At 58.0% G+C, this 24,830-nt stretch overlaps 2 protein-coding genes and 1 long non-coding RNA gene across 43 annotated transcripts in view; 2 read left to right on the top strand and 1 right to left on the bottom strand.

Moving 5' to 3' along the window:
* Positions 1-4,038, top strand: part of ap2a1 (adaptor related protein complex 2 subunit alpha 1) — a 39,418-nt gene extending 35,380 nt beyond the window's left edge. For 4 of the 31 annotated variants that reach the window (XM_088646249.1, XM_088646247.1, XM_088646248.1 and 1 more), the window contains one exon: positions 298-4,038. In XM_088646249.1, the coding sequence (XP_088502375.1) occupies positions 298-375 (78 nt within the window). In that variant the 3' untranslated portion in view covers positions 376-4,038. The remainder of the gene's footprint in view (positions 1-297) is intronic. The other 27 variants (XR_015941308.1, XR_015941311.1, XR_015941318.1 and 24 more) reach the window with 27 other exon arrangements.
* LOC148654268 (uncharacterized) lies at positions 2,312-23,274 on the bottom strand. Of its 11 annotated transcripts, none has more exons than XR_015941343.1 (5): positions 16,082-16,096; positions 12,806-14,724; positions 4,935-5,031; positions 3,665-4,422; positions 2,312-2,430 (listed from the first exon to the last, which is right to left on the bottom strand). It is a non-coding gene; the product is annotated as an uncharacterized LOC148654268 (long non-coding RNA). The 11 variants fall into 11 exon arrangements; XR_015941342.1 differs by lacking the exon at positions 2,312-2,430 and having other exon boundaries at positions 4,192-4,422; positions 12,806-14,073; positions 14,537-14,724; XR_015941345.1 differs by lacking the exon at positions 2,312-2,430 and having other exon boundaries at positions 4,192-4,422; positions 12,806-14,032; positions 14,537-14,724.
* Positions 18,996-24,638, top strand: prl (prolactin). The gene is made up of 5 exons (XM_088646408.1): positions 18,996-19,102; positions 19,951-20,078; positions 20,439-20,546; positions 22,651-22,833; positions 23,336-24,638. Exons 1-5 carry the CDS (start codon positions 19,066-19,068, stop codon positions 23,525-23,527), a joined length of 648 nt encoding a protein of 215 aa, XP_088502534.1. The 5' UTR covers positions 18,996-19,065; the 3' UTR covers positions 23,528-24,638.
* Positions 24,639-24,830: the final 192 nt, after the last annotated feature.

The following is a 24,830-nucleotide window of genomic DNA, read 5'->3' as shown; positions in this document are numbered from 1 at the left end:
CCCTCTCTCTCTCAGTGCAGTGTTAGTGTCCGGGAGTGTTCAGTGTGTGTATGAACCCCCCTCTCTCTCAGTGCAGTGTTAGTGTCCGGGAGTGTTCAGTGTGTGTATGAACCCCCCTCTCTCTCAGTGCAGTGTTAGTGTCCGGGAGTGTTCAGTGTGTGTATGAACCCCCCTCTCTCTCAGTGCAGTGTTAGTGTCCGGGAGTGTTCAGTGTGTGTATGAACCCCCCTCTCTCTCAGTGCAGTGTTAGTGTCCGGGAGTGTTCAGTGTGTGTACTCACCCCTCTCTCTCTCCCAGATGTATCGCCTCACTCTGCGCAGCAGTAAGGACTCCGTCTCGAAGCGCCTCTGTGAGCTGTTGGCCGAGCAGTTCTAGGCCTGGCCGCCCTGGAGCCCACACTAATCCAGAAGGGAAAGCCGCGTCCTCGGTGACGGCTGTACTATTAATATTACACTCGTTTTTATTTGTGTTTTGTGTTATCGTGTTTACTTGAAGACGGTCGTTTCATCCGCGTTCCAGTTCCTATTTTACAGCCCAGCCCAGTACAGTACAGTACAGTGTAGTACAGTCTGGCCCAGTCCAGCCCAGTACATTTTTGCAGACCCCCGATATGTGACTCCCTAGCCCCACCCAGGGTCAGGACTGGGGTACAGAGGAGCTCGGGGTGCCGCGTCACAGTGCTGGGGTGCAGTGGAGCCCCTTGAGCTCGGTGCCTGGCGTGGGTCACGGCCTGCTCCGGGCTGTAGGACGGTGATTCCTGACTTGGTCGGAGTAATTGAATCGCCTGACCAGAGGCCAGAGTCCGGGACTGGGACAGGCAAGTTCTTCCCTGATCCGGACGTTCGTAGTGATATCCGAGTGCGACCGGTGTCCCGAGCTCCTGTTCCTGGGGGGTGCTGTCTGGGTGGAGTCTGCGTGTTCTGCGTGGGGTTCCTCAGGGTGCTCCAGTTCCCCCCCCAGCCCAGAGCCATGCTGGGAGGTTAATTGGCTGGTGCTGGTGTCTGTGCCCTGCGGTGGACGGGTGTCCGGTCCAGGGCGGACCCTGCCCCGTGCCTGCTGCTTGCTGGGACGGACTCCAGCCCCCCCCGGGACCCGGAATCGGGAAGGGCAGTTCGAGAACGGACTGGGGTGTGAAGTGTGGCGCGGAACGGCGATCGGGGCGCGAGAGCAGATCTGAAATAGGGACGGAGCGCGGATGAAGCACGCTCCTGCTTTGTTTTTCATGACATTTTAGATTTTCCTTCGTAGGGTGGTACTGTTCTAGTGTGTCTGTCCCTCTTTCCCGCAACATTCCTTAGCCTGGGAGCGCCCTGGAACCACAGCCCATTCCTCACGCGAGCCGGTCGGCCATGGTGAACAGGAAACAGGAAGTGACATCACCACCACCCCCACCCCCCATGACCGATCTGACCGATCGTCTGGTTTGTGTCCCCGAATGTCGACGCTCTGGGCTCCTCTCTCTCTCTCTGGACCGATCCCGACCCCAGAGCCCTCTGGCCCGGGACCGACCCGAGAGCTGTTGACGGGCTCGACCGAGCCCCCTTCAGAAACGGTCTAAAGCGATCGCTGACCTGACTTCGGCTCTGCGGGGGGGGGGGGTGCGTTTGGAAAAGAAGGAAGATGTACGATGAGGCGTCGAACCCTTTAATTCAGCTCTTCGTCTCGATGGCGGGGTGGGGGGGGTGAGTTTGTCCGCGCTTGGTCCCTGCTCCGGCCGGGTCTCTCCCTGGAGCTCAGCTCCGAGCGCTGCTCCTGAGCCTCACCCGCCCGGCGGGCGGAGTTCGTTCCCGGTTTTAATTGGGGTTTTTGACATTCCAGAGTAAGATTAGACGGCGCCGAGAGCAGGGTACCGGTGGGGCCAGTGGGGCTCGGCGCTGGGAGGGCAGTGTGGCCCGAGAGCAGGGTACCGGTAGGGCCCGGTGGGGCTCGGCGCTGGGAGGGCAGTGTGGGCCCGAGAGCAGGGTACCGGTAGGGCCAGTGGGGCTCGGCGCCGGGAGGGCAGTGTGGGCCCGAGAGCAGGGTACCGGTGGGGCCAGTGGGGCTCGGCGCTGGGAGGGCAGTGTGGGCCCGAGAGCAGGGTACCGGTGGGGCCAGTGGGGCTCGGCGCCGGGAGGGCAGTGTGGGCCCGAGAGCAGGGTACCGGTGGGGCCAGTGGGGCTCGGCGCTGGGAGGGCAGTGTGGCCCAAGAGCAGGGTACCGGTAGGGCCCGGTGGGGCTCGGCGCTGGGAGGGCAGTGTGGGCCCGAGAGCAGGGTACCGGTAGGGCCCGGTGGGGCTCGGCGCCGGGAGGGCAGTGTGGGCCCGAGAGCAGGGTACCGGTAGGGCCAGTGGGGCTCGGCGCCGGGAGGGCAGTGTGGGCCCGAGAGCAGGGTACCGGTGGGGCTCGGCGCCGGGAGGGCAGTGTGGGCCCGAGAGCAGGGTACCGGTGGGGCTCGGCGCTGGGAGGGCAGTGTGGCCCCGAGAGCAGGGTACCGGTAGGGCCCGGTGGGGCTCGGCGCCGGGAGGGCAGTGTGGGCCCGAGAGCAGGGTACCGGTAGGGCCCGGTGGGGCTCGGCGCCGGGAGGGCAGTGTGGCCCGAGAGCAGGGTACCGGTAGGGCCGGTGGGGCTCGGCGCCGGGAGGGCAGTGTGGGCCCGAGAGCAGGGTACCGGTAGGGCCCGGTGGGGCTCGGCGCCGGGAGGGCAGTGTGGGCCCGAGAGCAGGGTACCGGTAGGGCCAGTGGGGCTCGGCGCCGGGAGGGCAGTGTGGGCCCGAGAGCAGGGTACCGGTAGGGCCCGGTGGGGCTCGGCGCCGGGAGGGCAGTGTGGGCTGAGAGCAGGGTACCGGTAGGGCCAGTGGGGCTCGGCGCCGGGAGGGCAGTGTGGGCCCGAGAGCAGGGTACCGGTGGGGCCCGGTGGGGCTCGGCGCCGGGAGGGCAGTGTGGGCCCGAGAGCAGGGTACCGGTAGGGCCAGTGGGGCTCGGCGCCGGGAGGGCAGTGTGGGCCGAGAGCAGGGTACCGGTAGGGCCAGTGGGGCTCGGCGCCGGGAGGGCAGTGTGGGCCGAGAGCAGGGTACCGGTAGGGCCCGGTGGGGCTCGGCGCCGGGAGGGCAGTGTGGGCCGAGAGCAGGGTACCGGTAGGGCCCGGTGGGGCTCGGCGCCGGGAGGGCAGTGTGGCCCGAGAGCAGGGTACCGGTGGGGCCAGTGGGGCTCGGCGCCGGGAGGGCAGTGTGGGCCCGAGAGCAGGGTACCGGTAGGGCCCGGTGGGGCTCGGCACCGGGAGGGCAGTGTGGGCCGAGAGCAGGGTACCGGTAGGGCCGGTGGGGCTCGGCGCCGGGAGGGCAGTGTGGGCCCGAGAGCAGGGTACCGGTAGGGCCAGTGGGGCTCGGCGCCGGGAGGGCAGTGTGGGCCGAGAGCAGGGTACCGGTAGGGCCGGTGGGGCTCGGCGCCGGGAGGGCAGTGTGGCCCGAGAGCAGGGTACCGGTAGGGCCAGTGGGGCTCGGCGCTGGGAGGGCAGTGTGGGCCCGAGAGCAGGGTACCGGTAGGGCCAGTGGGGCTCGGCGCTGGGAGGGCAGTGTGGGCCGAGAGCAGGGTACCGGTAGGGCCGGTGGGGCTCGGCGCCGGGAGGACAGTGTGGCCCGAGAGCAGGGTACCGGTGGGGTCGAGCACAGCGCAGGTTCGAGTGTCACAGCCTGTGTGTGGGCTGGGCTCAGCCCGGACCGGGCCTGCCTGGAGCCCAGAGCGTCTGGGTCGGGGGCGCCTGCGGTCCAGTCTCTGCGGCGGACACGATCCCGAAGCGACGATTCCCAACCCCCCGTGATCCCGCTGGAATTGTATCCATGGTGTGTGTGCGTGTGCGTGCTTAAACATTCTTCCTCCGCCGGAGGACACCCCCGAGATCATTTCCACTTGAAGATGTGACGGTAATGATGGAACCGAGCCAGTTAGTGTGTGTGTGTGTATATATATCTCCGTATTACAGTGTATGCAAGTGTACGTCAGTGTAACGGTGTTAGAAATACCCTGTACTTTGACAATGTGAAAGTAAAAGCTTCTCCAAGGACAGGCTGTGTCTCTGAGGTGGTGTCCATCGTGTTCTTAGTATAAGGTGTTGTTCCCCAATTCCTGCCGTAAGGAAGAGAGCACCGGGGATCTCCTGCTGCTCGGCGCTGGAGCAGGTGCCGTTGGGGAAAAAACAACGAAACAGCTCACAAGACACAGAAAACAGTCTCAGGTTTATTGTTCGTTGCAACCTCTGCACAGACAGCAGGTGTGCTGTTCGCACTGGGACCTCTTCGAGACACAGCGGACAAGGGAGAGACCGCCGTCTCCCCTCCCCCTCTCTCTCCTCCGCTTCCCCGCATCACGAAGGACGAGCCGATGGAGCAGTGAGCCGAGGGAATGCTGGGATGGAGGAGGACTCGGTGCAGCCGACCAGTGGTCAGACCTGAGAGAGGGAGACGAGGGAAGGAAGCGGGGTTTTACGTACATGAAATCTCCACCAGGCGGGGCTACAAGACAGAAACAATAATATGGAATAAAGCCCAGACTGGACCGGCGATCTCTGGACTGTGGGGTTACAGTGTGACCCAGACTGGACCGGCGATCTCTGGACTGTAGGGGTACAGTGTGACCCAGACTGGACCGGCGATCTCTGGACTGGAGGGGTACAGTGTGACCCAGACTGGACCGGTGATCTCTGGACTGTAGGGGTACAGTGTGACCCAGACTGGACTGGCGATCTCTGGACTGTAGGGGTACAGTGTGACCCAGACTGGACCAGTGATCTCTGGACTGTAGGGGTACAGTGTGACCCAGACTGGACTGGCGATCTCTGGACTGTGGGGGTACAGTGTGACCCAGACTGGACCAGTGATCTCTGGACTGTGGGGGTACAGTGTGACCCAGACTGGACCGGCGATCTCTGGACTGTGGGGTACAGTGTGGGACAGGACTCACCCAGCGTGCTCACTCCGTCGCCTGTCCTGCTGACTTCAGGCAGGCCTGGAAGGCGTCCATGACATCCCTGCAGCTCTCCTCCCCTTTGTCCTTCACACTGAGAGAGAGAGAGAGAGAGAGAGAGAGAAGCATCTCAACATGACCAGCAGCCATATCGCCCTGCAGCTCACCACCGCCAGCCCACTGCAGCCCAGCAGTGTGAGTCTGGCCAGTACCTGGAGGGGAGACTCCTGGGAAGGTGTTAGTGGGGCCAGCAGGGGGCGCTCTCACCCAGCTCACAGCCCCACTGGAGCCCAGCAGTGTGGGCCTGGCCAGTACCTGGAGGGGAGACTCCTGGGAGAGGTGTTAGTGGGGCCAGCAGGGGGCGCTCTCACCCAGCTCACAGCCCCACTGGAGCCCAGCAGTGTGGGCCTGGCCAGTACCTGGAGGGCAGACTCCTGGGAGAGGTGTGAGTGGGGCCAGCAGGGGGCGCTCTCACCCAGCTCACAGCCCCACTGGAGCCCAGCAGTGTGGGCCTGGCCAGTACCTGGAGGGGAGACTGCTGGGAGAGGTGTTAGTGGGGCCAGCAGGGGGCGCTCACCCTGCGGTCTGTGTGGGTCCTAATGCCCCAGGATTAGCTGGTGTATGGGGAATGTACTGGTGCATCATCCAGGTGGGGCTGCACACTGGTGGGGGTGGAGGGGATCCCCATGACCTGTAAAGCACTTTGAGTGGAGTGTCCAGAAAAGCGCTATATAAGTCTGAGGAATTATTACATCATCTCTCAAATCATGAGTGTCGCTGTCACTCCACTCTGCGCCAGCAGGGGGGGACGCTGAGCCCGAGTGTCCCTGTCAGTCCGCTCTGCGCCAGCAGGGGGAGACGCTGAGCCCGAGTGTCCCTGTCAGTCCACTGTCTGCCAGCAGGGGGAGACGCTGAGCCCGAGTGTCCCTGTCAGTCCACTGTCTGCCAGCAGGGGGAGACGCTGAGCCTGAGTGTCCCTGTCAGTCCACTGTCTGCCAGCAGGGGGGGACGCTGAGCCCGAGTGTCGCCGTCAGTCCGCTCTGCGCCAGCAGGGGGGGACGCTGGGATGGCGTGCTCACGGCCCGCCAGCCACGCCGGTGTCGTCGGCCGCGATCAGGGTGATGGAGCGTGAGAGAGGCGGGGGGGGGGCGTCTCCCTCCCCCCCCGGGGCTCCAGGCACCCGGCCCGTCCCAGCCTCCCTCTGGGCAGGGCGTCACCCCAGACCTGCCGGCTCCGCGGGTTCGGGGCCCGTTCAGAAACGCAGCGAGGGGGAGAGGGAGGGAGGGATGGAATTCTCCCCGGAGGGGAACCCGCCCGTTCCGGCCCGTGACGCGGCACGCTGGCGCCCCGGGGGCGCAGGCGCTGGCGCTGGGGGGAGCCCGGCCCGCCGACAGGCTCCCCCCTGCAGCCCGCTGGACCATCGGGCCCGAGGAGGGCCGCAGCGCCTGCCCACCAGTACGGATCGGGAAAGCCGTCCAGGGGGGGGTCACTCTGGTACGGGGGGCGCAGGGAGCTGGGGCCCAGCCCCACGGACGAGGGAGGGGTCACCCTGGCCGGGGCGCCAGGCTCACTCCAGGGCCAGTCACCCCACCAGCCTGCCTCTGGACTGCGGGAGGCGGCCCACGCACACGCAGGGAGAACATGCAGACTCCACACAGACAGCACCCCTGCACTGCGCTACCCGTTGTGGCCCAGGGGACACACAGAGAGCTCAGGGGGCCAGCAGGAGACACACAGCGAGCCCAGGGGGCCAGCAGGAGACACACAAAACACAGAGAGCCCAGGGGGCCAGCAGGAGACACACAGCGAGCCCAGGGGGCCAGCAGGAGACACACAAGACACAGAGAGCCCAGGGGGCCAGCAGGAGACACACAGCGAGCCCAGGGGGCCAGCAGGAGACACACAGTGAGCTCAGGGGGCCAGCAGGAGACACACAAGACACAGAGAGCCCAGGGGGCCAGCAGGAGACACACAGCGAGCCCAGGGGGCCAGCAGGAGACACACAGCGAGCCCAGGGGGCCAGCAGGAGACACACAGTGAGCTCAGGGGGCCAGCAGGAGACACACAAGACACAGAGAGCCCAGGCGGCCAGCAGGAGACACACAGCGAGCCCAGGGGGCCAGCAGGAGACACACAGCGAGCTCAGGGGGCCAGCAGGAGACACACAGCGAGCCCAGGGGGCCAGCAGGAGACACACAAGACACAGAGAGCCCAGGGGGCCAGCAGGAGACACACAGCGAGCCCAGGGGGCCAGCAGGAGACACACAGCGAGCCCAGGGGGCCAGCAGGAGACACACAGCGAGCTCAGGGGGCCAGCAGGAGACACACAGCGAGTCCAGGGGGCCAGCAGGAGACACACAGCGAGCTCAGGGGGCCAGCAGGAGACACACAAGACACAGAGAGCCCAGGGGGCCAGCAGGAGACACACAGAGAGCCCAGGGGGCCAGCAGGAGACACACAACACACAGCGAGCCCAGGGGGCCAGCAGGAGACACACAGCGAGCCCAGGGGGCCAGCAGGAGACACACAAGACACAGAGCGAGCCCAGGGGGCCAGCAGGAGACACACAGTGAGCTCAGGGGGCCAGCAGGAGACACACAAGACACAGAGCGAGCCCAGGGGGCCAGCAGGAGACACACAGCGAGCCCAGGGGGCCAGCAGGAGACACACAGCGAGCCCAGGGGGCCAGCAGGAGACACACAAGACACAGAGAGCCCAGGGGGCCAGCAGGAGACACACAGCGAGCCCAGGGGGCCAGCAGGAGACACACAAGACACAGCGAGCCCAGGGGGCCAGCAGGAGACACACAGCGAGCCCAGGGGGCCAGCAGGAGACACACAGCGAGCCCAGGGGGCCAGCAGGAGACACACAACACACAGCGAGCCCAGGGGACCAGCAGGAGACACACAAGACACAGAGAGCCCAGGGGGCCAGCAGGAGACACACAGCGAGCCCAGGGGGCCAGCAGGAGACACACAAGACACAGAGCGAGCCCAGGGGGCCAGCAGGAGACACACAGCGAGCCCAGGGGGCCAGCAGGAGACACACAGCGAGCCCAGGGGGCCAGCAGGAGACACACAGCGAGCCCAGGGGGCCAGCAGGAGACACACAGCGAGCCCAGGGGGCCAGCAGGAGACACACAGTGAGCTCAGGGGGCCAGCAGGAGACACACAACACACAGCGAGCCCAGGGGGCCAGCAGGAGACACACAGCGAGCCCAGGGGGCCAGCAGGAGACACACAGCGAGCCCAGGGGGCCAGCAGGAGACACACAAGACACAGAGAGCCCAGGGGGCCAGCAGGAGACACACAGTGAGCCCAGGGGGCCAGCAGGAGACACACAGCGAGCCCAGGGGGCCAGCAGGAGACACACAACACACAGCGAGCCCAGGGGACCAGCAGGAGACACACAAGACACAGAGAGCCCAGGGGGCCAGCAGGAGACACACAGCGAGCCCAGGGGGCCAGCAGGAGACACACAAGACACAGAGAGCCCAGGGGGCCAGCAGGAGACACACAGCGAGCCCAGGGGGCCAGCAGGAGACACACAGTGAGCTCAGGGGGCCAGCAGGAGACACACAAGACACAGAGAGCCCAGGGGGCCAGCAGGAGACACACAGCGAGCCCAGGGGGCCAGCAGGAGACACACAGCGAGCCCAGGGGGCCAGCAGGAGACACACAGCGAGCTCAGGGGGCCAGCAGGAGACACACAGCGAGCCCAGGGGGCCAGCAGGAGACACACAGTGAGCCCAGGGGGCCAGCAGGAGACACACAAGACACAGAGAGCCCAGGGGGCCAGCAGGAGACACACAGCGAGCCCAGGGGGCCAGCAGGAGACACACAGCGAGCTCAGGGGGCCAGCAGGAGACACACAGCGAGTCCAGGGGGCCAGCAGGAGACACACAGCGAGCCCAGGGGGCCAGCAGGAGACACACAAGACACAGAGAGCCCAGGGGGCCAGCAGGAGACACACAGCGAGCCCAGGGGGCCAGCAGGAGACACACAGCGAGCCCAGGGGGCCAGCAGGAGACACACAAGACACAGAGAGCCCAGGGGGCCAGCAGGAGACACACAGCGAGCCCAGGGGGCCAGCAGGAGACACACAAGACACAGAGAGCCCAGGGGGCCAGCAGGAGACACACAGTGAGCCCAGGGGGCCAGCAGGAGACACACAGCGAGCCCAGGGGGCCAGCAGGAGACACACAGCGAGCCCAGGGGGCCAGCAGGAGACGCACAACACACAGCGAGCCCAGGGGGCCAGCAGGAGACACACAGCGAGCCCAGGGGGCCAGCAGGAGACACACAAGACACAGAGCGAGCCCAGGGGGCCAGCAGGAGACACACAGCGAGCCCAGGGGGCCAGCAGGAGACACACAAGACACAGAGCGAGCCCAGGGGGCCAGCAGGAGACACACAGCGAGCCCAGGGGGCCAGCAGGAGACACACAAGACACAGAGCGAGCCCAGGGGGCCAGCAGGAGACACACAGTGAGCTCAGGGGGCCAGCAGGAGACACACAAGACACAGAGCGAGCCCAGGGGGCCAGCAGGAGACACACAGCGAGCCCAGGGGGCCAGCAGGAGACACACAGCGAGCCCAGGGGGCCAGCAGGAGACACACAAGACACACCACGAGGCCAGGCTGGGAAGAAGACCCAGGAGGCACCAGTGGGAGGGTCAGGAAGAGCTCCAGACAGGTCACAGACCAGAGGAGCCATTCAGACATGAATCCCAGGACCTCATCCAGCTGGGTTTCAAAAGCCATGGTAACAGGGTGTTCCATACTCCCACCACCCTTTGTGTAAAGCCTTTTTACAGGACAGACAGAGGGGGAGACTCGGGCATGAAGAGGGGTGGGCTGGCTACAGTCCTGGAGAAAGGGAGGGATGGAGAGAGAGAGGAACGGGGGGGGGAGGGGTGAGCCCACATTCTCAGAGTGCAGTCAGGCATCTGCCTCTCTGATCAGAGTCACTGAGCCAGAAGGCCCTGCCTCTACCACACACACACACCCAGGTCAGTGCACACACGGAGATAAACACACACACACACACACACACACACACACACACACACACACTGTGAGTCAGTCAGTGTGTGAACTGCGCTCGCAGCAGGGAGAGGGGGAACGGTGCCACCTGCTCCGGGCTGCTCTGAGCCAGGAGGGCCGAAACCCGATCACACCAGCCGGCTCGCTTCCAGCCGAGCTAAACTTAGAACTGAGGGGCGCATCCCTTTCCTCAACCTGAGCCCCCCGCCCCCTCTCTCTGACACCCCCCCCGGGGGGACAGCTGGGCCCGGAGCCCCTGCAACCCCCTGAAGAACTCAGACCCCCTCCTGCAGTACCCCAGGGCTCTGAACCGGACCTGAACCACCAGACCAGCTGTCCTCCCGGTGTAACAGGACCGGACCTGAACCACCGGACCAGCTGTCCTCCTGGTGTAACAGGACCGGACCTGAACCACCGGACCAGCTGTCCTCCCGGTGTAACAGGACCGGACCTGAACCACCGGACCAGCTGTCCTCCTGGTGTAACAGGACCGGACCTGAACCACCGGACCAGCTGTCCTCCTGGTCCAACAGGACCGGACCTGAACCACCGGACCAGCTGTCCTCCTGGTCCAACAGGACCGGACCTGAACCACCGGACCAGCTGTCCTCCTGGTGTAACAGGACCGGACCTGAACCACCGGACCAGCTGTCCTCCTGGTCCAACAGGACCGGACCTGAACCACCGGACCAGCTGTCCTCCTGGTGTAACAGGACCGGACCTGAACCACCGGACCAGCTGTCCTCCTGGTCCAACAGGACCGGACCTGAACCACCGGACCAGCTGTCCTCCTGGTCCAACAGGACCGGACCTGAACCACCGGACCAGCTGTCCTCACGGTCCAACAGGACCGGACCTGAACCACCGGACCAGCTGTCCTCCCGGTGTAACAGGACCGGACCTGAACCACCGGACCAGCTGTCCTCCCGGTGTAACAGGACCGGACCTGAACCACCGGACCAGCTGTCCTCCCGGTCCAACAGGACCGGACCTGAACCACCGGACCAGCTGTCCTCACGGTCCAACAGGACCGGACCTGAACCACCGGACCAGCTGTCCTCCCGGTGTAACAGGACCGGACCTGAACCACCGGACCAGCTGTCCTCCTGGTCCAACAGGACCGGACCTGAACCACCGGACCAGCTGTCCTCCCGGTGTAACAGGACCGGACCTGAACCACCGGACCAGCTGTCCTCCTGGTCCAACAGGACCGGACCTGAACCACCGGACCAGCTGTCCTCCTGGTGTAACAGGACCGGACCTGAACCACCGGACCAGCTGTCCTCCTGGTCCAACAGGACTGGACCTGAGCCACCGGACCAGCTGTCCTCCTGGTCCAACAGGACCGGACCTGAACCACCGGACCAGCTGTCCTCCTGGTGTAACAGGACTGGACCTGAACCACCGGACCAGCTGTCCTCCTGGTGTAACAGGACCGGACCTGAACCACCGGACCAGCTGTCCTCCTGGTGTAACAGGACCGGACCTGAACCACCGGACCAGCTGTCCTCCTGGTGTAACAGGACCGGACGTGAACTGTCCCTGCTGGTTCCCTGGGTGTCCCTATGTCCTGAGGAGGGACAGTGAAGGCTTGTTTTCTAGGTCTCCACATTGCTGAAGCCTGGAGCAGTTCGGATTTGGGAAACAAGAGCAGTGACATAACCTGCTGTTGAGCGATTTCTGGGTCTTCCGGTTGAGCAGACACACAATAACACCCTGACACATACACACAGATTCCCAGCACAGAGCGCGCGCACACACACGCACACACGCACACGTGGAATTTTATCGAAGAAGAGCCAGGAGAGGCATTCTCCTCCCCTCGGTAAGGTCTTTATTCATGTTGCAATATGGGAAAAAGCCGTCACCCGTCTGCGCAGAGAAGTGAGAGCTGATTCAAAAGCAAGCAGGGAGAGCCCTGGTTTCAGATCTTTTTTAAGCTGATGCAACACTTCAAGGACAGGCAAAGCAGTACTTTTCCATTCCTTTTAGGTTTTTGCTTGTAAGCAAAGAAGAGCAGTCCTTCAAATAGTTTCTCATGCTCCCTTCCTCAAGCAGCAGAGATAAACAGTATTAAAACACCCCGTGCCCTCGACGAGCTGGGCGCTGTCACACTTTGTTCTAAGTGTCCAGCTGCTTCTGCAGCACAGCTCTGTCCATAAACAACATTTTTAGGATAAAACACTTTTGCTCAGTAACTTTCCATTACAACACACACACACACACACACACACACACACACACACACACACACACACACACACACACACACACGTCAGACTCACGGCTGTCTCTGCCGATAACCATCCAACGCCGCTACCTCACACTGACAGCACTAAGCCCTCTGACACAGCAGCTCATCCTGGGGGAGAGAGGGGAGAGGGAGAGGAAGAGAGAGAGGGGAGAGGATGAGGAAGAGAGAGAGGGGGAGAGGGGAGAGGATGAGGAAGAGAGAGAGGGGGAGAGGGGAGAGGATGAGGAAGGGGGAGAGGATGAGGAGAGACCCCAGTGGTGGGGGGGTAGGAACTCAAATTGACATTTTCTGCAGAAACACACCAGGCTCGTACGGCAGCTGGTTTTTTTAACGATAACCGAGCTGGAACAGCCCGCAGAACGAGTCTGTCCGTCCGCTGCGCCACAACGACAACAAGAGCCTCACCGGGACCCTGAGCCGCACGCTTACACACGGGGGGCCCGACCCCGCTCGAACCCTCCACCCTCTCCCCCCCCACGCCCTCCCCTCTCGCGTCCAGCTCCGGGCTCCCAGAAGCCCCTGCACGAGGCCCCCTGGCCGGGGGTCAGGGGTCGGGGGGGGGTCGCTCACCACTTCTCCAGCTCGGCGCGGAGCTCCAGGCAGGCCGCGGGGACCGGGGGGCCGGGGTCCTCAGGGGCCGGGGGGCCGGCGGCGGCGGGGCTGTCCGACATGGCGCGGGGGCAGAGCACAGACGGGCCGTCCTGTCCCCAGGAATGAGACTGATCCCGAGACCCAGCGAGCGTGGCGGTCTGGCGGCGACTGGCAGCGAGAGAGGCTCAGGGAGTGTGGAGCCCGGGGTAATCTGCACCAAGCACACCCGCCCTCTCGCTATCTCTCTGATGACACACCCCCCGCACTCGCTGCTTGCATAACATACTGGGCACTGTAGGACCCCCCCTCTCTCAGTGCAGTGTTCATGTACTGGAGTGTCCAGTCAGTGTGTCTGTATTAACCCCTCTCTCTCTCAGTGCAGTGTTAATGTACTGGAGTGTCCAGTCAGTGTGTGTGTATGAACCCCCCTCTCTCTCTCAGTGCAGTGTTAATGTACTGGAGTGTCCAGTCAGTGTGTCTGTATTAACCCCTCTCTCTCTCAGTGCAGTGTTCATGTACTGGAGTGTCCAGTCAGTGTGTCTGTATTAACCCCTCTCTCTCTCAGTGCAGTGTTAATGTACTGGAGTGTCCAGTCAGTGTGTGTGTATGAACCCCTCTCTCTCTCAGTGCAGTGTTAATGTACTGGAGTGTCCAGTCAGTGTGTCTGTATGAACCCCTCTCTCTCTCAGGGCAGTGTTAATGTACTGGAGTGTCCAGTCAGTGTGTCTGTATTAACCCCTCTCTCTCTCAGTGCAGTGTTAATGTACTGGAGTGTCCAGTCAGTGTGTCTGTATTAACCCCCCTCTCTCTCAGTGCAGTGTTCATGTACTGGAGTGTCCAGTCAGTGTGTGTGTATTAACCCCTCTCTCTCTCAGTGCAGTGTTCATGTACTGGAGTGTCCAGTCAGTGTGTCTGTATGAACCCCTCTCTCTCTCAGTGCAGTGTTAGTGTACTGGAGTGTAGTTCCTCAGTTCAGCCCTACAGGCACGAGAAGAGTCAACAACTTTCCCGGCTCCTCTCAGCCCAGGGCCTGGGAGGGACAGATACTGTAACCTGTGCTGACAGGCTGCTGGCTGGGCTCTGCTCTGCTGCTCAGCCCAGTGGGCGGAGACTTCGGGACCAGGCAGCCACGCCCACCCATGGGCGGAGCCAGGTGGCCTGGGGCAGGAGAGCTGAACCCGAGACCCTCCAGGGTCGTGTGTTCTGCTGTCCAGCAGTAAGAGAAACGAGTAACAAACATCTCAGTCCTGGAGACAGGAAACAGCGCAGGCATGTGAGCGGAGAACTCACTTCCTCTGCGGAATATGCTGCTAACAATAACAATAACAGTATTATTACTAGATATAATAATTATAGACTATACACCTACCTGTGTCTGTACAGGGGCAGAATCAGTGTCTGTGTGTTATTGTGCAGCTGTGTCTGTACAGGGGCAGAATCAGTGTCTGTGTGTTATTGTGCAGCTGTGTCTATACAGGGGCAGAATCAGTGTCTGTGTGTTATTGTGGATATTACGTTTAAAACAACATGCCCTGATCTTGGAAAATCCATGAATCCATTTTCTAACCCCTCTTTCCACTTCCAGTCACAGGGGTGCTGGAGTCTATCCCAGCGAGCACTGGGACACCAGTCCAGTCCATCAGAGGGTGCGCACGCACACACACACACACTCACACCAGGGCCAGTTTTCCCAGAAGACAATGAACTCACCAGCGTGTTTCCGGACTGCCGGAGGAAACGGGATCACCCGTAGGAAACCCACGTAAACGCAGCGAGAACATGCAGACTCCACACAGACAGCACCCAGGACCAGAGCCCAGGTCCCCCGCGCTGCCTCTCCGGACAGTTCCAAGCGATCTTCAGTAGGATCCAATGACAGCAGTGCTGTGTACCTGTTCCTACAGGAGAAGCACACCGGGGGTGAGTTTCCCGAAAGCATCGTAGCGCTACGAACATCGTAAACTCGATCTGAAGATCTATCGTCGATTCACGAGCGTTTCCCCAGCATCCATCGTCACTACAGTAGCACGTGAAATCCTTCGTGATCTGCGTGCTTCCCGACCTACTCGTGAATCACAGAGTGCAATTCTCCGGAAATGTAGAATACGGAGTTTTTATATTAAGGATTGTGATATTTTGTCGAGCTATGTAAGAGGAAATTTGGCAAAAGAACAATTATTTATACAGTAAATGAATTTATAGGTCATCCTGGGTAAGTGTCATATTCAGAAGTCAAATGGCCCAATAATACTCCCTCTTTTAGTACTTCTGAGGTGGGGTTGAAATGTTATTTAAATTCCATAAAGAAAGTGAAAAATGCTAAAGAAAGGAAAACATTTGACATGTGTAAAAATATAACCTGGTTACATAAATATTTACCTCTTTACCACCGGCAGTTGTTTGTGTTCTGTTTATGTTTTCTTTCTTTTATCTGTATTTTCTCCTCTACTTGTACTTGTCTGGGAGCGGCGAGGGCGCACGCCCGGAGAACCCCGATCCGTTACAATACATTACATTTAAAAATGCCAAGTTTTATACTTGACTAGATGATCTGATTTTCACGGTGAAATGCAGTAATGCATTATTTAAGTTTAAACCATTGGGCCTGATATTTATTTTTGAAGTTCGAATACCGTTTTATGTTCTGTCGTGATTGTCGACGGTAAAGCTTAGACCTGTCTATTATAGGTCCTGTATTTGTGGAGCGACACACGCCACGCTCAGTAGTTACTTTTTCCAGATGTCACGTTAATTAGACCAATTAGAGTTCCGATGCAGCCAGTAACTCTAAATAACAACGGTGTTTTCTCGAGAAACACGGCGATTCTTCACAACGGCTGCGCGCCCAGACAAAACCCGGCTTTAACCCACAGACGCCGCGCAGGACGCGCGCACTGTCCACGCAGTCAGTGTCGGGTTTCTCTCACGGCACGTCAGTTATTTCATGTTCCGGTCTGTGCCTGTCTATTCGCTTTCGCTTAATTGGGTGTTAAATTATGACGTCATGTTTAAGTCATATTCCTTCTCGCAACTCGATTTCACCCCACTGAGGGACCAAAACCGACGCCACACAATGACAGCATTGTCAATCGACTGTTTTTCAGTCGACCTGCGATGCTTTTTGCTAAGCGACCTCGGGGACGGGGTTAACAGACACGTACTTTACACTCGCTCGTAAAATGACCGATTAACAGAGGTTTGGGAAACGCAAGTTGCTCGTTGGTCTCCAAGACTCATCGCTTTCGGGAAACTCACCCCGGAACAGGTACAAAACGGCCGATGCGTGCTCTGTATCGCCTGAACTACAGCCACACAGCTCCCCCAGATCACTTTCCCCATTCAAGCAATCGATCGATCAGGTTAATAAACCCCCCGAACCCGAGACCAGCCCGCTTACAGGAGAGCAGGCGCCTCTCGGCCGGGGCTGTGGCGCCCCCTGGTGGAGACGGGGGTGAGAGCAACTCGTCAGTACCGAGTCACGCTAATCGCACCGCCCGTCCCTGGAAATCGCATTATGACAGCGATTCGCGTCTGTCAGCGAGGGAGTCTGCGTATCGTTCAATAAAAGGTTTATAAAAGGTGATAGGTGTATTCCCTGCTGAAAAGAGAAGAGAGAAAACACAACGTTTCGGCCGTGGAGCCTTCTTCAGGTGTCTGTATTATTATTATTAATTATTATTATAATCGAAGCACATTCGACTGCATCTTACCTGTGAAAAGAGCTGCGCTTCGCCGTCCCGCCGCCAGGGGGCTGAGCTGGGCGCCTCGGTCCCTGCGCGTCTCGCCGCGAGTGGGAAAACTATCCCTCTACGCTCAGCAGTAAGGGTGCGTGGCCTTCGTGCTCGCAAACTTGAGTCTACGCGGTGAAATCACCAACAGCTACAGACCCCGGGCTGGAGACACAGGCTGCTCTACAGTCGCGCACTGACGCCGCAGTTTCAATGAGTTTCCCGATCCCCCGATCCCCCTAAACATGATGCGCGTACCCGAGAGGTGCGGACGGTCCTCGGGGGTCGCGGGTACCGCGTGGAGCGCGGAGAGGGGCGCGCGCTGTGGACGTGTCTGCTTGCGTCCTCATCGCGGAAAAAATATTCATTAATGTTCCCGAAAGCCGGCTGAGACCGGCGACCACCGGGCAGCGAGCTGTCCATCCGCTCCGGCTCGTTTAATCACGACACGTGTGACGGAGGCCGAGATCAGAGAACACAGGTGATTAAACACGCAGGGAGGAACAGGTGATTAAACACGCAGGGAGGAAGTCGGTTACACTGAGCGTGTTGGCACGGAGATAGTACCGTGATTTACTGTAGTAAATGTCTGGAAGAGTGTCTACTCTTCCAGATCCTGAGCTCTGTGGCTCAGGATCTGCGCCTGTCCTACTCCATTGAGCCCCTGAGCGAGGCCCTGAACCCCAGCTGCTCCAGGGGTGCTGTATAAATGTCTGACCCTGCGCTCTGACCCCCAGCTTCTCTCCCTGTGTGTGTGTCTCATGGAGAGCGAGCTGGGGTCTGAGAGAAGACACATTCCTCATGCAAGACACTGTATCGGGCTAATAAAGCAACATTATCACATTACTATTAACAATACTGTGACTTACTGTAGTAAATGTCTGGAAGAGCTGTGCTTTACTACACTGTGACAATACTCGGATTCCACTCCACACTGCTGAAACACTGCAGCACTGACTCTGACCCCTGATTCCACACCCCACTGCTGAAACACTGCAGCACTGACTCTGACCCCTGATTCCACACTGCTGAAACACTGCAGCACTGACTCTGACCCCTGATTCCACACCCCACTGCTGAAACACTGCAGCACTGACTCTGACCCCTGATTCCACACCCCACTGCTGAAACACTGCAGCACTGACTCTGACCCCTGATTCCACACCCCACTGCTGAAACACTGCAGCACTGACTCTGACCCCTGATTCCACACTGCTGAAACACTGCAGCACTGACTCTGACCCCTGATTCCACACTGCTGAAACACTGCAGCACTGACTCTGACCCCTGATTCCACACCCCACTGCTGAAACACTGCAGCACTGACTCTGACCCCTGATTCCACACCCCACTGCTGAAACACTGCAGCACTGACTCTGACCCCTGATTCCACACCCCACTGCTGAAACACTGCAGCACTGACTCTGACCCCTGATTCCACACCCCACTGCTGAAACACTGCAGCACTGACTCTGACCCCTGATTCCACACCCCACTGCTGAAACACTGCAGCACTGACTCTGACCCCTGATTCCACACCCCACTGCTGAAACACTGCAGCACTGACTCTGACCCCTGATTCCACACCCCACTGCTGAAACACTGCAGCACTGACTCTGACCCCTGATTCCACACCCCACTGCTGAAACACTGCAGCACTGACTCTGACCCCTGATTCCACACCCCACTGCTGAAACACTGCAGCACTGACTCTGACCCCTGATTCCACACCCCACTGCTGAAACACTGCAGCACTGACTCTGACCCCTGATTCCACACTGCTGAAACACTGCAGCACTGACTCTGACCCCTGATTCCACACCCCACTGCTGAAACACTGCAGCACTGACTCTGACCCCTGATTCCACACCCCACTGCTGAAACACTGCAGCACTGACTCTGACCCCTGATTCCACACCCCACTGCTGAAACACTGCAGCACTGACTCTGACCCCTGATTCCACACTGCTGAAACACTACAGCACTGACTCTGACCCCTGATTTCATCTACAGTATGAATGTAGCTCATATGGTAGTTAGCAGATAAAATATCCCAGGATCCCATCCAGCTGTGTCTGGAGAGAGGCCAGGGTATCGGCTTCAACAACATGACTGTGCAGCTTGTTCCCCACTCCCACCACCCTCTGTGTAAAGAAGTGCCTCCTGCTGTCAATTATTAATGCCCTTTCCTGCACTTGCTTGAATTGCTTGAAGCCCTTGTTGTCCTAAATATCCAGTAGCGATTTAGAGACCCAATTAGGAAGAAAATGCTGTTTGAAGGTAGGATTCCACTGACATGCCAGTATCTGGTCTGAACTCGAACGGTGGGCTTGAATGTTTGTCTTCCTGTCTGTAGGTGTCTCAGGGTGACAGACCAGGGTGTCTAATGTTTCTCATTAGAGCTGGAGGAAACCAGAGACACTGGCTCTCTGAATACACAAATGGGGCTGGAGGCTATAAAATGTCTTTCAGACGACAGAGCCCAGACAAAGGGCTCAGACACACAGAGAGATGACACCCCAGACGCGAGGAAACGCCGGCTTCACAGGTCAGGTTTGTGTGTCTCCGTGAAGCTGGAACACACTTGTGTCTCTGTGCCGTACTGTTTACCCTCTGTGTTACTGCTTACTGTCTATGTGTCTCTTTCTCTCTGTCTATCTACTGGAGTGTCCAGTCAGTGTGTCTGTATTAACCCCTCTCTCTCTCAGTGCAGTGTTCATGTACTGGAGTGTCCTGTCAGTGTGTGTATATTAACCCCTCTCTCTCTCAGTGCAGTGTTAATGTACTGGAGTGTCCAGTCAGTGTGTGTATTAACCCCTCTCTCTCTCAGTGCAGTGTTAATGTACTGGAGTGTCCAGTCAGTGTGTGTGTATTAACCCCTCTCTCTCAGTGCAGTGTTAATGTACTGGAGTGTCCTATCAGTGTGTCTGTATGAACCCCTCTCTCTCTCAGTGCAGTGTTAATGTACTGGAGTGTCCAGTCAGTGTGTGTATTAACCCCCCTCTCTCTCAGTGCAGTGTTAATGTACTGGAGTGTCCAGTCAGTGTGTCTGTATTAACTCCTCTCTCTCTCAGTGCAGTGTTCATGTACTGGAGTGTCCAGTCAGTGTGTCTGTATTAACCCCTCTCTCTCTCTCAGTGCAGTGTTCATGTACTGGAGTGTCCAGTCAGTGTGTCTGTATTAACCCCTCTCTCTCTCTCAGTGCAGTGTTGATGTACTGGAGTGTCCAGTCAGTGTGTGTGTATTAACCCCTCTCTCTCTCAGTGCAGTGTTCATGTACTGGAGTGTCCAGTCAGTGTGTCTGTATGAACCCCTCTCTCTCTCAGTGCAGTGTTCATGTACTGGAGTGTCCAGTCAGTGTGTCTGTATTAACCCTGTATCCTCTCTCCTGCCCAGGTACACTGTGTGTGCTCCTGTCCCTCTCAGTCCAGATTCAGTGTATCGGACTGAATGACCTGTTGGAAAGGGCTGCTGAGATATCCGAGAGACTGCATGCCCTTAGCACTGGGCTGACCAATGACCTGGTAAGTGTCCGACTAATAATCTGTCAGTGCGTCAATGATCAGCGTCACAGATCAATGGTCGAATATGTGTTGTGTGATATTGTAACCCCATTGTCCAGAGATCATTGGTCCGGTCTGGGTCACAGTGTACCCCTACAGTCCAGAGATCACTGGTCCAGTCTGGGTCACACTGTACCCCTACAGGCCAGAGATCGCCGGTCCAGTCTGGGTCACACTGTACCCCCACAGTCCAGAGATCGCCGGTCCAGTCTGGGTCACACTGTAAACCCTACAGTCCAGAGATCGCTGGTCCAGTCTGGGTCACACTGTACCCCTACAGTCCAGTCTGGGTCATGGTGGATATTAACATCTCTCTTTCAGGACACTCACTTTCCTCCATCTGGCCGCATGCTGATGCCCCGCCCCTCTCTCTGCCACACCTCCTCCCTGACCACACCCAACGACAAGGAGCACGTCCTGCGCCTGCCGGTGAGTCTGTCTCTCAATAATAATAATACAGTGTGTGATCTCCTGTCCCAGCCTGAGGAACAGACAGTGAGCCTGTCTCTCAATAATAATAATACAGTGTGTGATCTCCTGTCCCAGCCTGAGGAACAGACAGTGAGCCTGTCTCTCAATAATAATAATACAGTGTGTGATCTCCTGTCCCAGCCTGAGGAACAGACAGTGAGCCTGTCTCTCAGTAATAATAATACAGTGTGTGATCTCCTGTCCCAGCCTGAGGAACAGACAGTGAGCCTGTCTCTCAATAATAATAATACAGTGTGTGATCTCCTGTCCCAGCCTGAGGAACAGACAGTGAGCCTGTCTCTCAATAATAATAATACAGTGTGTGATCTCCTGTCCCAGCCTGAGGAACAGACAGTGAGCCTGTCTCTCAATAATAATAATACAGTGTGTGATCTCCTGTCCCAGCCTGAGGAACAGACAGTGAGCCTGTCTCTCAATAATAATAATACAGTGTGTGATCTCCTGTCCCAGCCTGAGGAACAGACAGTGAGCCTGTCTCTCAATAATAATAATACAGTGTGTGATCTCCTGTCCCAGCCTGAGGAACAGACAGTGAGCCTGTCTCTCAATAATAATAATACAGTGTGTGATCTCCTGTCCCAGCCTGAGGACCAGTGAGCCTGTCTCTCAATAATAATAATACAGTGTGTGATCTCCTGTCCCAGCCTGAGGAACAGACAGTGAGCCTGTCTCTCAATAATAATAATACAGTGTGTGATCTCCTGTCCCAGCCTGAGGAACAGTGAGCCTGTCTCTCAATAATAATAATACAGTGTGTGATCTCCTGTCCCAGCCTGAGGAACAGACAGTGAGCCCGTCTCTCAATAATAATAATACAGTGTGTGATCTCCTGTCCCAGCCTGAGGAACAGACAGTGAGCCCGTCTCTCAATAATAATAATACAGTGTGTGATCTCCTGTCCCAGCCTGAGGAACAGACAGTGAGTCTGTCTCTCAATAATAATAATACAGTGTGTGATCTCCTGTCCCAGCCTGAGGAACAGTGAGCCTGTCTCTCAATAATAATAATACAGTGTGTGATCTCCTGTCCCAGCCTGAGGAACAGACAGTGAGCCTGTCTCTCAATAATAATAATACAGTGTGTGATCTCCTGTCCCAGCCTGAGGAACAGACAGTGAGCCCGTCTCTCAATAATAATAATACAGTGTGTGATCTCCTGTCCCAGCCTGAGGAACAGACAGTGAGCCTGTCTCTCAGTAATAATAATACAGTGTGTGATCTCCTGTCCCAGCCTGAGGAACAGACAGTGAGCCTGTCTCTCAATAATAATAATACAGTGTGTGATCTCCTGTCCCAGCCTGAGGAACAGACAGTGAGCCCGTCTCTCAATAATAATAATACAGTGTGTGATCTCCTGTCCCAGCCTGAGGAACAGACAGTGAGCCCGTCTCTCAATAATAATAATACAGTGTGTGATCTCCTGTCCCAGCCTGAGGAACAGACAGTGAGCCTGTCTCTCAATAATAATAATACAGTGTGTGACCTCCTGTCCCAGCCTGAGGAACAGACAGTGAGCCTGTCTCTCAGTAATAATAATACAGTGTGTGATCTCCTGTCCCAGCCTGAGGAACAGACAGTGAGCCTGTCTCTCAATAATAATAATACAGTGTGTGATCTCCTGTCCCAGCCTGAGGAACAGACAGTGAGCCTGTCTCTCAATAATAATAATACAGTGTGAGATCTCCAGTCACAGCCTGAGGAACAGACAGTGAGCCTGTCTCTCAGTAATAATAATACAGTGTGTGATCTCCTGTCCCAGCCTGAGGAACAGTGAGCCTGTCTCTCAGTAATAATAATACAGTGTGTGATCTCCTGTCCCAGCCTGAGGAACAGACAGTGAGCCTGTCTCTCAATAATAATAATACAGTGTGTGATCTCCTGTCCCAGCCTGAGGAACAGACAGTGAGCCTGTCTCTCAATAATAATAATACAGTGTGTGATCTCCTGTCCCAGCCTGAGGAACAGACAGTGAGCCTGTCTCTCAATAATAATAATCCAGTGTGAGATCTCAGTGTTGTCTGTGTCTGTCCGACCTGCCCCAGGAGTCCGAGCTCCTGGCGATCGTGCGCTCCCTGCTGCTGTCCTGGAGTGACCCTCTCCACCTGCTGTCCGCTGAGGCGCCGTCTCTCCCACACCCCTCCAGCGGCTCCATCCACAGCAAGACCCGCGAGCTGCAGGAGAGCACCCACGTCCTGAACCGCGGGCTGGAGAAGCTGGTCAGCAAGGTCAGACTGCTCCCCTCCGTCTCTCTCCCAACTCACTGTCCCTCCTGTCCTGTCTGTCTCTCCCTGAGCCTGTCTGTCTCTCTCCCACCTCACTGTCCCTCCTGTCCTGTCTGTCTCTCCCTGAGCCTGTCTGTCTCTCTCCCACCTCACTGTCCCTCCTGTCCTGTCTGTCTCTCTCCATACTCACTGTCCTGTCTGTCTCTCCCTGAGCCTGTCTGTCTCTCTCCCACCTCACTGTCTCTCTCTGAGCCTGTCTGTCCCTCTCTTGTCCTGTCTATCTCTGAGCCTGTCTGTCTCTCTCCCACCTCACTGTCCCTCTTGTCCTGTCTGTCTCTCTCCCACCTCACTGTCCCTCTCTTGTCCTGTCCGTCTCTCTTCCCCCTCGCTGTCTCTCAATGAAAACGCGCTGACTGGACACTACAGTACCTCAACACATTGTTTCCGAGAGAGCCCTCTTGGTGTCAGATTCTGCTATTGTTCGTCTCCCTCTCTTTCTCTGCAGATTGGTCCCGGATCTCAGTCCCTTGACCTTTCACCTTTCACCTGGAGGGGGGACCTGGGCAGCGACAGGAACTCCCGCCTCCTCAACTTCCAGTTCCTGATGTCCTGTTTCAGGCGGGACTCCCACAAGATTGACAGTTTCCTCAAGCTGCTGCGCTGCCGGACCGCCAAGATGCGACCAGAAGTGTGCTAGACGCGGCGGGCAGCCATCTTGGATCCAAAACCCCGCAGGGGAAAGTAGAGCTTATACAGATCCAGATCCAAGATGGCCTCCCTAGGGTTATGGTTGTGTCCTCATTTTCTTAGTTATTTTGCATCCTGGTGTGATTCCTCTTGCTCTGCCGCTGTGTCATTGGCTAGTCCCTGGAGTTTGAAGCCTCCTTGTACTCTGTCCTTCATGCGAGCCCTGAAACCCCACTCCTGCTGGTGCCACAGCGCCCCCTAGTCTCCGGAGGTCCCGTTGGCACGTTTCTCCACATTGATTGACTGCTCTGGATGTTTTTATCTCACAGGAGCCATCATTTGCCCTCCTCAATCGCGTGAGGAGAGAGAGGAGGGGAAAGTCGTTTGAAAGAGGCCGCGTGTTCGTTCGTCACAATTTCAAAGAGTTCCGATCCTCCCAGCGGACTTCAAAGATAACCTGTTTCTTCCAACCCAGGGCTCAGGTCTTCGGTGGGCAGTCTTCTCGTCTTGAAGAAGTCCGAGCAGGGGGCTGCGTCAGCCTGCGCTGGCTGCAAAGGAACAAGTAAAGGTTTATTCCAGCTGAGAAGGGACGAGACACGTTTCGGCTGTGCAGCCTTCTTCAGCTGTGTCACATGGAATAAACCGTTACCTGCCCCTCTGCTGTCTTCTAGTCTTGGTCTTGCTCGGTTTACGACATTGAAATATCACCGGAAGGTGTTCTACAGGGGGTGAAACGAAAGATGCTCTCGTTCTGGCGTACGGGCTCCAGAAACCTCCAGCTTTCTGCAGCTCGTGGGCTGATGAAGGCTGTGGAGGAGAAGCAGGCCCAGCTGTCCCCCTGTCTGAGCAGAGAGCTGTCACAGTGACAGGCAGCGGAGGGACAGGAGCTCGCAGACACACTGAGCACAGAGCCCTGAGCTGCCTGGGCTGGTGTCCATCTGTGTTTTCAGCACACAGCCCAGACCTGCACTGTCATCTTCTACAACACAACACGTTTTACCGAGTACTTAGTTTGGATCCAGACGCAGAAATTGAAAACAAAAAAGTGCCTGTATTCTAGAAAATCACGGTTGTTAACAAATGAATGTTGGAACTTTCAATAAACCTTTATTGCAGAGAAATGTGTGACAATGTCGTCTTGGTTTTCAGAGAACAAACAGCAGAGACACTAATTACGGCAACTGTTCTCAACAACACCCTCTCCCTCACCTGATCATTCATGGAAACTAATTAGCCTAATGATCTCACCTCATATTGATCCCAGGTGTGGTGGACTTCAGGCAGCCTGTTTCAGACATCCACCACCCTTTGTG

This window comes from Lepisosteus platostomus, chromosome 9 (assembly GCF_059453375.1).
Source record: "Lepisosteus platostomus isolate fLepPlt1 chromosome 9, fLepPlt1.hap1, whole genome shotgun sequence".
In the NCBI taxonomy this organism is placed as follows: Eukaryota; Metazoa; Chordata; class Actinopteri; order Semionotiformes; family Lepisosteidae; genus Lepisosteus; species Lepisosteus platostomus.
This window is presented reverse-complemented; position numbering and strand designations above follow the sequence as displayed.